The sequence below is a fragment of the Monodon monoceros genome, unplaced genomic scaffold, assembly GCF_005190385.1.
Source record: "Monodon monoceros isolate NGI ecotype Baffin Bay Population unplaced genomic scaffold, NGI_Narwhal_1 Super_Scaffold_2, whole genome shotgun sequence".
NCBI lineage: Eukaryota > Metazoa > Chordata > Mammalia > Artiodactyla > Monodontidae > Monodon > Monodon monoceros.
The window spans coordinates 87,712,098-87,727,485 of record NW_021703776.1 but is presented as its reverse complement, the minus strand read 5'-3'; the positions used below and the strand labels follow the sequence as shown (position 1 = coordinate 87,727,485).

Genomic DNA, 15,388 nt, shown 5'->3' with positions numbered 1-15,388 from the left:
AGGCTACTGACCAGACCAAGCTCGGCCGGCGCCCGGGCCCCGCAACGGGAGGGGCCAAAAAAGTGGGAGGCCCCCGTAAAGGAAAAAAAAAAAAAAAAAGTTCAGAAGAGTCAGAATGTCACTCCTAATGTCAGGGTAGCCAAATCCTCGAATGTCTGACCTATTACGGAACCTAGACACCAAGCCTTTAAGTCAGACAATAAGACAAAGGCACAGATAAGATGATTCTGGGAGTATAAATAAGTAAAAAGAGAAAGAAAAGTTGACTTAGAATGATTGGCCCCTGTTCAGCTATTTGAGACCCTGACTCACTCCGAAAGGGAAAGCAGTGGAGCCCCCCTGCAGCTGCTGCCAGGTCCGCCAGTCAGCTAAGCAGCCAGCTCAGAAAGGGTGTTTATTTTGGTCTGGTCAGTAGCCTGAACAGCACTGTTCTCTCCCCAGACCACAGATTCAGGCCAAAGAATATTGCTCATTCCAGATATGACTAACAAATGGTCAGCTATGACTAACAATTCTTTGTCTTCTAAAATCACTCTGCTGTTGGACAGGAACTACAATAACAGCTGTACTTACTAGTCTGGTCTCTTGCAAATATATTAAATTTGATTTTATCTTCTCGTATCACAACTCTACATGGGCAGAAAAGCTGTAAGTGATCATCTTATACCAGCTCATTTTATAGATGATGAAACTGAGAAACACTAAGTAGAGTTGCATCTTATTCTCGATTATACATCAAATTTGCTTAAAGTTGTCTCTCAAATTCCTTTAAGTCACCCATGAAGTACAGGGTATACTATCTTTTATGTTAGTATTTACATGAAAAAGACTCACATGCCATCTTAGGAAGTAAAAAATAGCTAGTTTTTCCTCCATTGTCAAAATAGAACCCTGTTTATTTAGCTGAGCCCAAATAAAGCAGGTGGCTTTAGAACACTGTTTGAAAAATACATCTGAACACTAGAATCACCCTCATGCACTACTGAGATATCCAAACCATTAAAAGAGAAAGGGAACTGACAGCACCCGAGGTCACAGGGAGCCGTCCTGGGGCTGTGCTCACAGAATGAATGCCGAGCACGCTGCCCGCACTATTTACAGGGCACCTTCTGCTTGGCCCAATCCTGTACAGCTGTACAGCTAAGAACCAGGCAACCTCACTGCACTTTTCCTAAGCAGGCGCAGAACTCAGATTTTGCAATGTCCCACCCTGCCCCATGCACTTCCCACGAATCTTCACCGTTGGGTTGTTTCTCTCCCAGTGCCTCAAAACATGCCATCCGCTAGGTCTTCAGTACTTGACTACGTTGCACCCAGATTTAGGAAAGGTATAAACTGAACATTGGAAAATCCAAGTCTCACAGACTCCCTATTAAGACCAGGCAAGGTCTCGATATATTTCCCCTTCACCGCCCTGTTCCTTTCCATAAGGCAAGGCCCTAAAAGTCAGTAGGGAGAGAAGAACTCATTAATCTGTGTAAGGCATGGAAATGGTATGTGCAAAGTCCGAGCCGGGAAACTGAAGAAAAGCCTCATATGCTCCAGTACGGTATATAGTGTTGCTTCAGGAGGAGTAACAGAAAAAGCATTTAAAATGTGAGAGAGCTCCGCAGAAAAACAAACATCAGCATAGTACCTAGGGAGTGAACTGCCCAGTGGAAGTGAAAACATGATGCATGTTACATGCTCCATGAACCCGTTAAGTACAGACGACTGGAAAACCCACACATCCTAACTTTTCTCTAGAGTCACACAAATGAAAATTGAGTAAATGAGTTAGAAAGAAGGGGCTTCCTTGGTGGCGCAGTGGTTAAGAATCCACCTGCCAATGCAGGGGACACAGGTTCGAGCCCTAGTCCGGGAAGATTTCACATGCCATGGAGCAACTAAGCCCGTGTGCCACAACTACTGAGCCCATAGGCCACAACTACTGAAGCACACGCGCCCACGTGCTCAACAAGAGTAGCCACTGCAATGAGAAGCCCACGCACCGCAACGAAGGGTAGCCCCCGCTCACCACAACTAGAAAAAGCCCGTGCAGCAATGAAGACCCAATGCAGCCATAAATTAATTTTTTTTAAAGTTCACTATGAGTTAGAAAGAAGGAAATAAAATTGTCCCTTTAAATCAAAACTGCTTAACTGTATAAAACACTAAATCAGAAGAGACATCTAAAGACATCAACTGGTAACTTCAACTCATAAAATACAGTGCCTTTTAACAATTTTAAGTAAAGTTCTTTTGTTTTTTTTCTCTCCCTTTGGTTTTTTTTTTTTTGTTTGGGAGGGTTACAGTTTAAGAATAAGCTTTCCAGTTCAATGTATTTTTTAGGTTCCCAACATAAACCCTGAAGTCTTATTTTTCACACGTGAGTAACCTTCAGTAGAATTTTATGTAACCCTCTTAAGGTCAGGTGTAGCAAAAAGTTTCCTTAAGTCACATCAGCAGTTGTTTTCAAACTTTTTTAAAAGAAAAAAAGGCATGTCTTGCAATGGTTCTTCCCATCCCTCCACTGCTTTGTAAGGCAAGGGCCTCTACAAAACACCCAGGAAATGTACCTTTCAGTGCCACAATCACAATAACCACACCCCTTAAAAGCCATGATGGTTCTGGGTTCCTCCAACAATATATCTCAGTGAAGATAATCCTGCCTGAGAACTCCGAGCTCCTTTTCACTCCAGCAAGAACCTAAAACTAGGAGAGGGGCTCTGAATGGTGACCAGGAAGTCAGCCTGCGTTCACTGTGTAGCAGTTTACACGGTGAAGGTGATTTGCTGGGTGGCTCCCACTGGCAGAAATGATCCTGTCATCGAGGTAAGTGTCACTCCTGAGGGAAGCTCCAAGTCCAAACGAGCTTTGTTTACAATATATAATTATAGAGACCTAATTTTCCAACGTCCAAGTGACCCTCAAAGAAGCCACTCTGGGAGAACACACGCATAAATAACAATGCTCCATGGCTGATAACAAGGGATGCCTCTTTGGAAACAGTTTTCCAAGCTTGTGGCATTTTGAATACCCTCAAGGATGGTAAACGTCTAGCCTTCGAGGATTTGGTCGTTCAAGATCAAACCTTGTAAGCCAGGTGGTATGATCAAGGTGCATACTATAGATTTTCAACAAAGAGAGTGACCATAGAATAATGACAAATTTTGCACAGTTCATAAACTGGCTCCAAAAGTGAGTGCAGAAAAAGTATTCTGACCAAAAGCAACATGTTTGGACTAATATCTACTATTTATTGGACAATTTGCAAAGCACTGTGCTACACATCACATACATTATTTCTACTGTTTCTCATGGAAGCCCTGTGAGGTAGGTATTGTATCCACATCTTACAGAGAACACAAGTTTCAGAAAAATAAGCTGCTTGCCCCTGATCACACTGCAAGGGAGAAGCCAACCATAATATGATCCTAACCTGTCTCACGCACCAGTACAACCTTCAGGGACAAAATTTATCTCCATGTATGAAAGATCCATGTTTCCAAAGAGAAGCAGAATCACTTTATTTTATAATCACATTTAGTATCAGTGGCATCGCTGTATTAAAAAAACGGTCTCTAAACCATTCTTCCAGTTTACTAATTCTGCTAAAATGTCTTCAAAAATGGCGTCATCAGTGAAGCTGCCCAACAAGCCCTCTGGAACCAAACACCCAGTGAAATGGGCCTTTATTTATATTTAGTGCAAAATACTCTTCCAGGACTTTAGCTTGGAGCTATCCCCCTGCACAGATATGTATAATAACATTAGGTTCAAGGTTATCACTGTTAATAGCAACAGATAGGAAACAACCTAAATGTTCCTCAGGAGCAGATTAAATAAAATTATGGTATATTCATTCAGTAGAACCTTATGTAGCCAAAAAAAGGAAAGAGTTTCTTTGTTCCTTACCTACTGATATGGAATGACCTCCACTGGGGAAAACACTGTATATAGTTTGTTATCATTTGTATAAAAACCCCCATGTACATGTGTTTGTTCAGGCACAAAATCTTTCGCAAAAGGATACAGGAAACTAGCGAGTGCCTGACTCCAGGGAGAGGAACTAGGAGCTGAGGGACAACGCAGATCACTTTGTACTGACCCAGGGGAAAAGTTAGGTAAACTTTTTTATCAATTAAAAAAAATTATGGACTGATTATACACTTGAAAAATTACAAGAGTAATTTATGGTTGCAGAAAGAAAAACACAAAAAGTCTTCTTATGAGAATCACTATAAAGTTATAATTTAAATACATTTTTTAATGTAAAAAGGCATAAAATTTCCTTTATAGACAACTTCTCATTTATCTACCATGTAATGTCAAATGTGCCTGTAATCCCATAAAATAAGTATGATTCTTATGAGAGAACAGAGCCAGATCAAATGCATCATTAGGAAAAAACATGCATACTAGACTATGAATTCTACTGAGGACAAAGGCCATTACTTTAAATACTTTTCAATTCCCCAGTTCCTGACAGGGTTCTCAGAACAGAGTTTCTTGGTTAATGAATAGCAAATTGATTTATTGGTTAAATTAGCAACTATGGAGCTTCCTGACAACAACATAAAATTAGTGGGTAACTCACCAGAAACTGGCTTCTAGATTTTCATTTTAATTACTATTTTGAAACATAATTTAGTACCAAAGGTTTAAACACCCAATATAATTTCTAGACTGTGAAATCAGCATTATTTATATCTCGTCAGCTATACAAAACTCATCAATTTTTCTTTTGAAAACGGTAGTACAAACCCCAAAGAATAAGGGAGAGACTACTAATTAAAGGTCACGTTTACTAATCTAGCACCATAATTCCATTCTCAGGACCTCCCAAGTGGCTGGAAGGAGGAAGGGAAGAAGTGAGGATGTTGGAAAAGTAAGGGCTGTTCTTAACTTGTGGCCCCATTTGTGCTGTAAGGCAATGCAGGGTCTAGCAAAGAAGAAAACTGCTGAGGCTGGAGATGAAAACAAAAGCTTTTGGTTCAGATGGTAAAGGAGGCCCTCAAGAACAGTAGAATCAGTTTATCCAGGAGGCAGTGCTGGAGTCGCCCTCATGAACTAGGGGGTTTCTTCTTAGCATCCACGTCCTTTTTAATTTCTTCAAGTTTTTTAGCCAGGTTTGGCATCTTTAAAGAGAAAAGAGATTATTATCATTTCGCATCTACCTAATCAATATTTTTTCATTTCTCTTCCTCTAAAGATAAATGGATTTTTTACTTTTCCTCTAAAAGAAACCTGCTCAACAGTGGTCTTTCTTGGCCTCATAACTGCCTAAGAAGGATGCCAAAAGATATAAGTTAAAGTAGGCTCCCTCCCCAAAAGCCAGAATCTGACTTCTTTTATATACCCACTTAGCCCCTCAATCCAGTGCCAAGTAAAAGTTGTACATATAAACAATAAATGTGACATAAATTAACAAGCACCTGCCTAGAAAACCACATGACTCAGGTGAAGGTTGACAAAGGGAATTCCCTTTATCACACTAAAAGCTTCACTATAAAACAAATCAAAAGTTAATATCATGTTTCCCTTCCTTATCTCTTTAAAATAAGCATTACCTTTTACGATCCCCATTCATGGGCATTTGTGTCACCTGATTTTCAACTTCCCCATCTGTAAAGTGAAGCTAATACAACTCCCTACTTCACAAAACACTGTTCTCCTTAAATGTGTTGCACTATATGAATCCACCTCCAAATTACTCAGTCATCTCTACTACTGGGTACGGTGCTGAAAAGATTATCCAATTTAAGTATCACTTGATTTTCCATAGAACTGTAAGAATCTAACAGTGTTACTCTATGCTAACAAACCCAGCTCAGGATCACCATGAGACCACCTAAACTGATGGGATTTTTGCACTCCTATGGTGACAGGTGCTTCTGTGAGTTCTGTTATTTTTTCAAACAATGGAAAATCTTTCTACAAAATTCAGGACTTTTTCCTCAGACCTATGGACCTTGTTTGCTGGAAGGCACACCTTACTTCAGCAAACACAAGTCACTATGTATTAGTTACGTGAAATCAAGGAAGACGTGAATATGGTCACTTACGTCATAGTTCTGAGCCAGATACATTCCCACCACGTTGCCAAGAGTAAATCCAAGCTGTAAGGATAGAACAGGAAGAGTCACACTGGAGACGGAGCTCTGTGCCACCCGATACCACACCAGACTACATGGATAATATTCTCCTAAGGAGCGCAGGACAGTTATAAGACCCCGGTGTCCAGGCTAGGGCCGTGCATAGCATGGAATTCACATCTTTCTTCTATAAAATAAACACAGAAATATCCTCCCAAAAGCTTAAAGAGTATACGAAAGAATATACGGTAGCACTAAACACATCGACCTTGTAAATATTTGGCTGTAAGTTCTAGAAACTCAAGCCAAAATTCCAATTTTTGTTGTTAAAAGCCAGTTTATTTATTTTTATTTTTTTGGTTCTGAGATTTTTTATTTCTTGCTACATCAAGTAAAAAGTATTCAACTTTAAAAAGCATTCGGATAAATCGTAGGATCTTAGAAAATGAAGGGACCTTCACAGTTCAATCTCTTCATATTTCAAGAGGCACCTGAGGCCTAGGACATGGCCATTCATAACAGGAGCACAGGACAACCTAAATTAGATTCACACTCAAACACTAAAATATACAGTGAGATAAAGGAGGAAGCTGACATGCAACTGAGACAGCACATGGTTTAGCACTCTGCCCTGGATGGAGTCTAATGGGCAGGGCACTTAAGACCTGCAGAGAACACAGGTCCCCTAACCATCTCTTAATCAGTGACAAGAGAGACAGGCACGATTTTTAGAGAACTGTAAGTGTTTATCCCACTGGGTGACTCTTCCTGAACAAAACCTGTTTCATGAAAATTTAAAGCACTCCCTTCACACCAAAAGAGTTTCAAAGTTCCTTAAGATTGGAGTTTTAATGATGATCTATAATTTCCTGGGTTTTTTCCCCCAATAATAAAAAATCTCCAACTGAACACCTAACTTCTAATGTTATGAATGTGAACTGGCATCTGAATTTTTTATCATTTTCTTTAATCAGTGTCACTCCTATTCAATACACAGCAGAGGTTAACAGAGAAAAACAAAGCGCAGCACTTAACACTAATGGTCATATGTGGTGTGGTCGAATCGTCTTCAAGTTGGAGAACAGAGAACAAGTTGGAGAACTTCAGAACACAGCTGGATCCTTAATAAGTTTTAAGCTTACTAAGCTTTAAACACCAAAAGCATAATTTAAATAGGTTTGTTGTAAGTTAAGAAGCATAAAAGAGGCTATCAAGTCTAACCATAGACCATCTTCTGATCATTTGATTAATCAAACATATATTGTGAATATTTTTACCAATGTGCACCAAGAAGCAAAATTATTTTTTTCACTCCTATGGGTTGAAACCAGGCAGTCAGAGGTTTTCCAAATCCAGAAAGAGTATTAAATTTGCTTAAAAGAAGAGGGGAAGGGCTTCCCTAGTGGCGCAGTGGTTGAGAGTCCGCCTGCCAATGCAGGGCATACAGGTTCGTGCCCCGGTCCAGGAAGATCCCACATGCCGCGGAGCAGCTGGGCCCATGAGCCGTGGCCACTGAGCCTGCATGTCTGGAGTCTGTGCTCCACAACGGGAGAGGCCACAACAGTGAGAGGCCCACGTACCGCAAAAAAAAAAAAAAAAAAAGAAAAAAAGAAGAAGAGGGGAAAAAAATCATCTAAGAATGTTAGCTCTAACACCAAACAGAAAGAACAGAGGGTTGAAAAATTTCAAGAAAAATAAATTAGAGTTCTGGTTCTACCACTGTCTAGCTGTGTACCTTTAGGCATGACACTTAACCTCCTTGGCGCTTTGCTGATCTGAGTTTCCTGATTTCTAAAACATTATACTAACAATGTTCCTTCTAGCTCCAACATTCTAGGATTCTTGGTTCTTACCACGTGTGTCTCAAAATAAATATGGCATATCTAATGTGTCTTCATTTTGGCAATTTCACGAGGCATCAGGGCACATGAAAAAAAACAGCAGTTATTTTAAAACACAAAACAAAAACCATGGGTCTCTAGACAAGTCATATCCAATTCCAGTTTCAGAATATTGCTAGGTCTACCAATGGGATATTGTAAAATTACATAAACATCATGAGAGAAATGGACACATGAAGAGAAATGTGAGGAAAATGCATGACACCAGAAAAGCATTTATATGTTGTTCATGGGATACTCAAGAGACAAGTTTAGACACGTAAAAAATTTTAATCTGAATAAATAAAGGATCTCAAAAAATAAAATCTAAATCTGAGGAACAGGGACTCATTAGTCTGAGAAGTTAGACTGGAGCCAGAGTATAAAACGTCTCGAATGAGTCTGAAGCCTCTCTGCAGGCCAAGAATGCTTAACCTCCTCCAGGCCAAGACCTGGAAGCCTCCTCAGTGGTCCATCCGGATGGCTGGACGCTATCACCATGGTCTTCCTCCACATCACAGGGTCCCCCCATAGTACTCCCTGCAGACAAGATAGTGCAGAAGGAAGGGAAATGCCTTCTTCCCAAGCTCAACACTAAATACATCACTATTACGTCCTCTCTGCCATCATTTTGAAACTTTAGGAATACGTAGCTTCTTCTCACAAACATATTGGGGACAATAAATGGTAAAACACCAGAAGTTTGGGGACTGAGGAGTGACATGAGCGAAGTAATGTAAAGGACAAACAGGTGAGAAGAAATCTGAAAAAAATCCTCCCAAATACATCTGGCCTCCAAAGGTTTTGATTAAAGGATTACAGTCCCTTATATCCTGAAAATCAATTTCATATCCAGCCCTGTGAAAAGATTATAAAATGGTCTCTATCCTAAAGAATTTATATGATGTATAGAAAGAAAAGCTACATATAAGTAAAATAGTTATATAACAACAGAAAGTAGCACCCAGCACAGGATCTTGAATGTAATAGATGCATGAAAAACCAGAACTGAGTCATGAATTAAGTAACAAAATGAGTGACACAGAAGTGATTCTTTTAAGAAACCATACCTGAAAGAGATCGGTGTACCTCAACTTGTTATTAAAGGCTCTAAAGATGCTGAGGAAGTGTTAAAATTTAAACTGGAAAGGGACGTGACTGTGGAGAATCAAGGCATAAGACAGGAATGACAATGTGATGACCTGAATAAAAGAAATAGGCCCAATTAGAAAAGTGGATTTGAACTAAAAACTGGAGAGAAATACTAGTACAGAGAGCTGGGTAGGGCTAGCTGATGGACTTCAAAAAACAAGCAATGGAGTTTAGTTCATTTACAAAACGGTGGGGAGCCACTGACTGCTCTTTACCAGCAGCAACGTGATGAAAGCCCTGCTTTGTAAGCACTCACCTGACAGCTGTTCCCAAAAAAGGCTGAAAAAATACAGATTAGAGAAGGCACACGGGATATAGCAAGCAAACACGAATGAATTGTTTTTCTTCTTTAAAATCAATGAAGATCAATGGAATAGAATAAAGGGTCCAGGAATAAACCCTTACATTTATGGTCATGTGATTTTCAACAAGGGTGCTAAGACATCCAATGGGGAAAGAATGCTGGGACAACTGGATATCCACATGCAGAAGAATGAAGTTGGACCCCTACTTTACATCATAAACAAAACTTAACTCAAAATGGATCAAAGACCTAAATGTAAGACTTAAAACTGTAAATCTCTTAGGAGAAAACATATGAGTAAATCTTCATGATCTTGGGGTAGGCGATGGTTTCTTAGATATGACACCAAAAGCACAAGTAACAAAAGAAAAAAATAGATAAATTTGATTTTATCAAAATTTAAAACATTTGTGTTTCAAAGAATACCAACAAGAGGGCTTCCCTGGTGGTGCAGTGGTTGGGAGTCCGCCTGCCGATGCAGGGGACACAGGTTTGTGTCCCGGTCCAGGAAGATTCCACATGCCGCGGAGCGGCTAGGCCCGTGAGCCATGGCCGCTCAGCCTGTGCGTCCGGAGCCTGTGCTCCGCAATGGGAGAGGCCACAACAGTGAGAGGCCCACGTACCACAAAGAAAAAAAAAAGAATACCAACAAGAAAGTGAAGAGAACCCACAGAATGAAATAAATATGTGCAAATCATATATCTGATAAGGGACTTGTACCCAGAATACATAAGGAATTCTTATGAGTGAATGATAAAAAGACAACCCAATTTTAAAATAAGCAAAGGATTTGAATAGACACTTCTCCAAAGAAGATATACAAATAAACGGCCAACAAACACATGAAAACATCATTAGTCATTAGTCATTAAGGAAATGCAGATCAAAACCACAATGAGGTGTCTCATCGCACCCACTAGGGCGACTTAAATCCAAAAGATGTATAAGTGTTGGCAAGGATATGGAGAACCTTCATACATTGCTGGTGGGAATGTAAAATGATGCAGCCACTTTGGAAAAGTCTTGCAAATCCTCAAAAAGCTGTGCACAGAATTACCATCTGACACAGCAATTCCACTTTAGGGTATATAACCAAGAAAACTGAAACATGTACCTACACAAAAACTACATGAATGTTCATAGCAAGATTATTCATAATAGCCAAAAGGTGGAAACAACCCAAATGTCCATCAACTGGTGAATGAATTAACAAAATGTGGCATATTCACACAATGTAATAATAATCAACCATAAAAAGGATGAAGTCCTGATTCATGCTACAACATGGATAAACCTTGAAAACATTAAGGCAAGTGACAGGCAGTCAGAGAAGACCACGTATTGTATGATTTAACTTAAAGGAAATGTCCAGAATAGGCAAATCCAGAGAGAAGACACAAAATCAATTAGTGGTTGCCCAGGGTTAGGTGTGAGAGGAATGGGAAATGAATGCTAATGGTATGGAGTTTCTTTGTGGGGGGCAATAAAATATTAGATATAAAAATTAGATAGTGGTGATGCTTGCACAACTCTGTGAACATACTGAAAAAACACTAAATCCTACTAAATCCACTAAATCCTTAAATGGGTGAATTGTATGATGTGTGAACTAACTGTATCTCAAAACTATTAAAAAAAAAAACAGTAAGATTTGGGACCTCCAGGGCTTCCCTGGTGGCGCAGTGGTTGAGAATCTGCCTGCCAATACAGGGGACACGGGTTTGAGCCTTGGTCTGGGAAGATCCCACATGCCGCGGAGCAACTAAGCCCGTGCACCACAGCTACTGAGCCTGTGCTCTAAAGCCTGCGAGCCACAACTACTGAGCCCATGTGCCGCATCTACTGAGCCCACGTGCCACAACTACTGAAGTCCGCGTGCCTAGAGCCCATGCTCCGCAACGAGAGAAGCCACTGCAATGAGAAGCCCATGCACCACAACAAACAGCAGCCCCCGCTCGCTGCAACTAGAGAAAGCCCATGTGCAGCAACAAAGACCCAACACTGCCAAAAATAAAATTATAAATTTATTTTTTAAAAAAAGTCCATGTGTGTTACAATGTGTAAGAATACTGGAAAGCACTGAGATGCAGTATCCAAAAGCCGAGGGAGGAGGGATTAAAGAGGTGATTAAGAGTACCAGGTGCTGCTGCTCTGAGAGATAAGAAAAGCAATACATTACCCCAGTAACAGTAAAACAGGCAGTGTACACAAGCCACGAGCAGTGCCCATCATATCAGGTTTCCCTTTAAAAGCTTCAAAAGTTTCCTTACACCAAACTGGCTAAACCATGCTGCAATTAAGGATGCTACTGCAGTACAAGCAAGGGAAAAGACGCAGCAGGACCACAGGAGCAAGTTTCGATACAGGGATGATGGGCAAATATTTTAATCCAAGGAGAAATGAACAATATCTGAGTCCTTACTGTCATTGTTTCAAGTACTTTAATGTATTAACTCATTTTTAATCCTCACAATAAAACCATGAAGTAGGCTCCCATTTTCAGATGTGGAAACTGAAGCATAAAGAATTTAAATAACTTGCCCAAGTTCCCATTGCTTAAAAATGATAATTCAAAGGCAGGAGTCTGATTCTGGAATCTGATCTCTTAAGCACTAGGACATGATGGCTGGTCACAGGTTAAAAGCTCGAGAAGATCTCAGGGATCACCTACATCAACCTCATTGTTTTATAGATGAAATGGCTGAAAGCAAGGAGAAAGATTCGCCCAAGTTCAAATGAGCTGGTAAATCATTTGACAGAGTTAGAATCAAGGTAAAGTTATGCTATTACTTCTTTCAACAAATGCAATGAGGAGGTGGGAGAACATCCATGTTACTTCTGAGCTAGGAATTTAATGAATGGCTTCGGCATCTCTCCTTAAATGCTGAGAATTCTGAATTTGCATATCAGTCACATCCATATTCATACACAGCAAAAGTTTATTTCAAAACCAAATAAAGTCACTCTGCAAAGGTACTTAGAAAGTTAAGTGTAAATGAATCCATGTGCTTCCTCCCAGTTATCAATGAGCTACGGCTGTACCGGAGACTCAATTACATCATCTCACACTTTGGGGTTGACATTGTTTTTAACCTGAGTGTTTCCTACAACCATATGGCAGTAATTATTTCTATTGACTCCTAAGCTAATACCCAGTTAGGACACTGGAGAAACTTCCAGAAGCAAAGGTGTAGCCATGTCTTGTTTAGGCAGTTTATGTCAAGGATACTCTCTTTCCGGCCTAGAGATTGAAAAATTAATTACCATCTCAAAAAGGACAGAGGGGTACTTTTTCTTCTTTAATCTCTTTCATAAAGAACGTAACATTTGGGAAAGTATCTCATCCTAAGAGCACTCAATTTCCATCGGCCACCTGGAAGGTATTAGAATACCTGCCTCTTATCAGAATCAGAATTTAAACATCCAGTTTTGAAGGCACGAAAACCTGGAAGAAAGACTTTCACCTGGAAGTTTGGCAAATCCTCCTGAAACCTTCAACCAGGCAATCTTTGAAACACATGGGGCTTTGCCAGAAAACCCGCTTTTAACTGAAAGACCCATGAAAAATAATTTGTTTACTCATGGTAACAGTCGTTTTACCCTAGAGTGAGCATTTTGGAAAAATTATTTGTACACCAGGGCCTGACTCAGGCCAGCAACCAGCCACCCTCCGTCTGGAAGCTATAAAAGGTCTGATGAGGGCTCCCCAGGCCTCTAATTCTGGCGGTTTGCTCCTTTAGAGTTTATTCCTGGCCCTCCTACGTTTTCAAAGACGCCAACCAGCAGGGCTCTAAGTCGACGGGATATGTGTCTACGTCAGGGGGTGGCAGTGCAGAAAAAAGTCATTAAGGACCCTGGGAGCCTTAACTCGAGGAATACACAAAGCACGCGGGCACGTCACAGAAGAGCTTTGAAAACGCACGCTCTGACCCCTCAAAAGTTTTAGGGACTTGAAGGGAGGCCGAAAAATGCCGGCCAAAGGATTTGGGTGAGGCAGAAACAAAACCCCGCAGCCCACCCCGCCAGGCGACTAGCAGGCGCGGGGGGCAGTGGGACCCGAGGGACCCACGCCCAGGGCTCCCAGCTCGCTCCTCGGCAGCTCCACTCACCAGGAACTGGAGCATGTCGGCAAGGAAGACTCGTAGGTCAGCTGCAACTCCGTGGGCCGTCCGAGAGTGCCTCCTCCGGCGCGACCGGCGGAGCCCACGGCCGACTTCCGGTTCACGCCCCGCTCCGCCCCTTTGGCACCTTCCGCCTCGCCTCGCCTCAGCCGGAAGCGGCTCCTGGCACCTCCTGCCGGAGCTCCTCGGGATCACCTCCTGAACTCACCGCCCGGCGCGAGCGTGCGGGGCCGGCTAGGAGCAAGTCCCAAGCCCCAAGCCGGGCTTGCATTAGCTTTGAACATTCAGATTCCAGGTCCCAGTCCTCAAATCCCGCTTCTGTAAAGCTGGGTCGGGGCCCAGGAATCTATATTATTAACCGGCATCACCACACTTAACGATGCACAACCAGTCTTAGAACTCCCTGGCCTAGAAGGATCACAGGAGGCGGTGGGTCCCATCCCCACGTGCAAAGCGAATCACCTGTGGAGCTTTTGCGATATACTCCACTGGGGGCCCACGCAGAGTTGTATTTTTCAAAAGCTCCACAGATAATGTTGTGTAACCTGCGTTGAGGATCTGTGATAGAGGTTAAGATGGAGGCCTTTGGAGTCTGGCACAGCTGGGTTCGATTCATGACTGCCGTGCACTTCCTGGGGCAGCCAGAAACGAGTTACTTAACCTCCCTGAAGTTTGCTTTTCTTCAGTGTAAATGGGGCTAGCACCAGCTCCCTTGCTGAATTGTAGGGGGATCAAATGAGACAAGGTAAGGGATCCATAAATGCTTGTCTTGTGTCAGGTGTGGACAGTGAGCTCTGGAAGACCTCTTCCTGGCCTCTCTGCACACAGAGCTGCCACCTCCTACTCCTGGTCTTCGAATCCCTCTACAACCTCCATCAACACACACACTTACAAAGTTAAGACCACCGTCTTCTCTTTGCTCTCAGCCTTTTGAATTCACCCTTATCTGCTATATTAAGTAGAACTCTGGTTTCAAATAGTAAAAACAAAATCATATTAGCTTAAACCAAATGAAAGTGTATTATACAGTAGACAACAAGGAGGAATAGGAAAGCTATTAGGCATTAAGCAGCATTTTCTCTCCATTTCTGCCCTTCTCCATACATCTGTCTCATTGTTCTCTCTCTTTGCTTTACGTTTTTTTTCTGCTTTCCAGAATATGGCCACTGTTACTTAAATTTACTCATTAAATGGTCCATCCAATAGAAAGACTGGATCACTCTTTCATTACTATTTTCAGATACCTGGGAAAGGAATGATGATTGGTGTCAGTTGCTTTCCAATCAACTGTAACTAGAAGGGACAGGGTCTCTTTGAACTGAAGTGGCTGCCAAGAGGAAGGAGATGCTGGTAGATGGCTGTAACACACTCTACTTTCCAATATGTCTAGGTTAAAACTTGAGTCAGTCAAGTCTTGACCAGGGCTTCTCAAAATTAATGTGCATTCAGATAACCTGGGGATCTTGTTAAACTGCAGAATCTAATTCAACATATCTGAGTTGGGTCCTGAGAGTCGGTATTTCTACTAAGCTCCTAAGAGATGCTGCTACTAGTGGTCTGTGAACCATGCTTTGAGTTACAAGACACCAGACTATAAGCTACATGAGGGTGAGGACTGTATTTGGTTCACAACTCCATTCCTAGTGCCCAGAAAGTGAACACAATATTTATTGAAATTCCTTGTATAAAACCTTGTCTCCTTCTTACAGATAAAGCCTTAAATGAAGTCTGGCTTTTCCCCTAAGGCCTTTTCAAAGGCTCTCTCTCCATAACCCCAAATAACCACGAGGCATGGAAAAGGCAGGATTCTTTGACTACTTTCAGGTTATTACTTAAATGTTCTCATATTTTAAA

The 15,388-nt window shown here is 41.5% G+C and overlaps 1 protein-coding gene across 1 annotated transcript; it reads right to left on the bottom strand.

Annotated features, from left to right (window-relative positions):
• Positions 1 to 2,264: 2,264 nt before the first annotated feature.
• On the bottom strand, positions 2,265 to 13,621 carry STMP1 (short transmembrane mitochondrial protein 1). Its single transcript, XM_029234431.1, has 3 exons — positions 13,523 to 13,621; positions 6,048 to 6,101; positions 2,265 to 5,120 (listed from the first exon to the last, which is right to left on the bottom strand). The coding sequence occupies exons 1-3, from the start codon at positions 13,535 to 13,537 to the stop codon at positions 5,046 to 5,048; spliced, it is 144 nt and encodes a 47-aa protein (XP_029090264.1). The 5' UTR covers positions 13,538 to 13,621; the 3' UTR covers positions 2,265 to 5,045.
• Positions 13,622 to 15,388: the final 1,767 nt, after the last annotated feature.

What these genes read in the sequence shown, in the direction of transcription:
- STMP1 (XM_029234431.1), bottom strand. An exon ending in ATCTGGCTCAGAACTATGAC is followed by an intron (nt 5,121 to 6,047) that starts GTAAGTGACCAT and finishes TTCTCTTTAAAG; the next exon opens with ATGCCAAACCTGGCTAAAAA.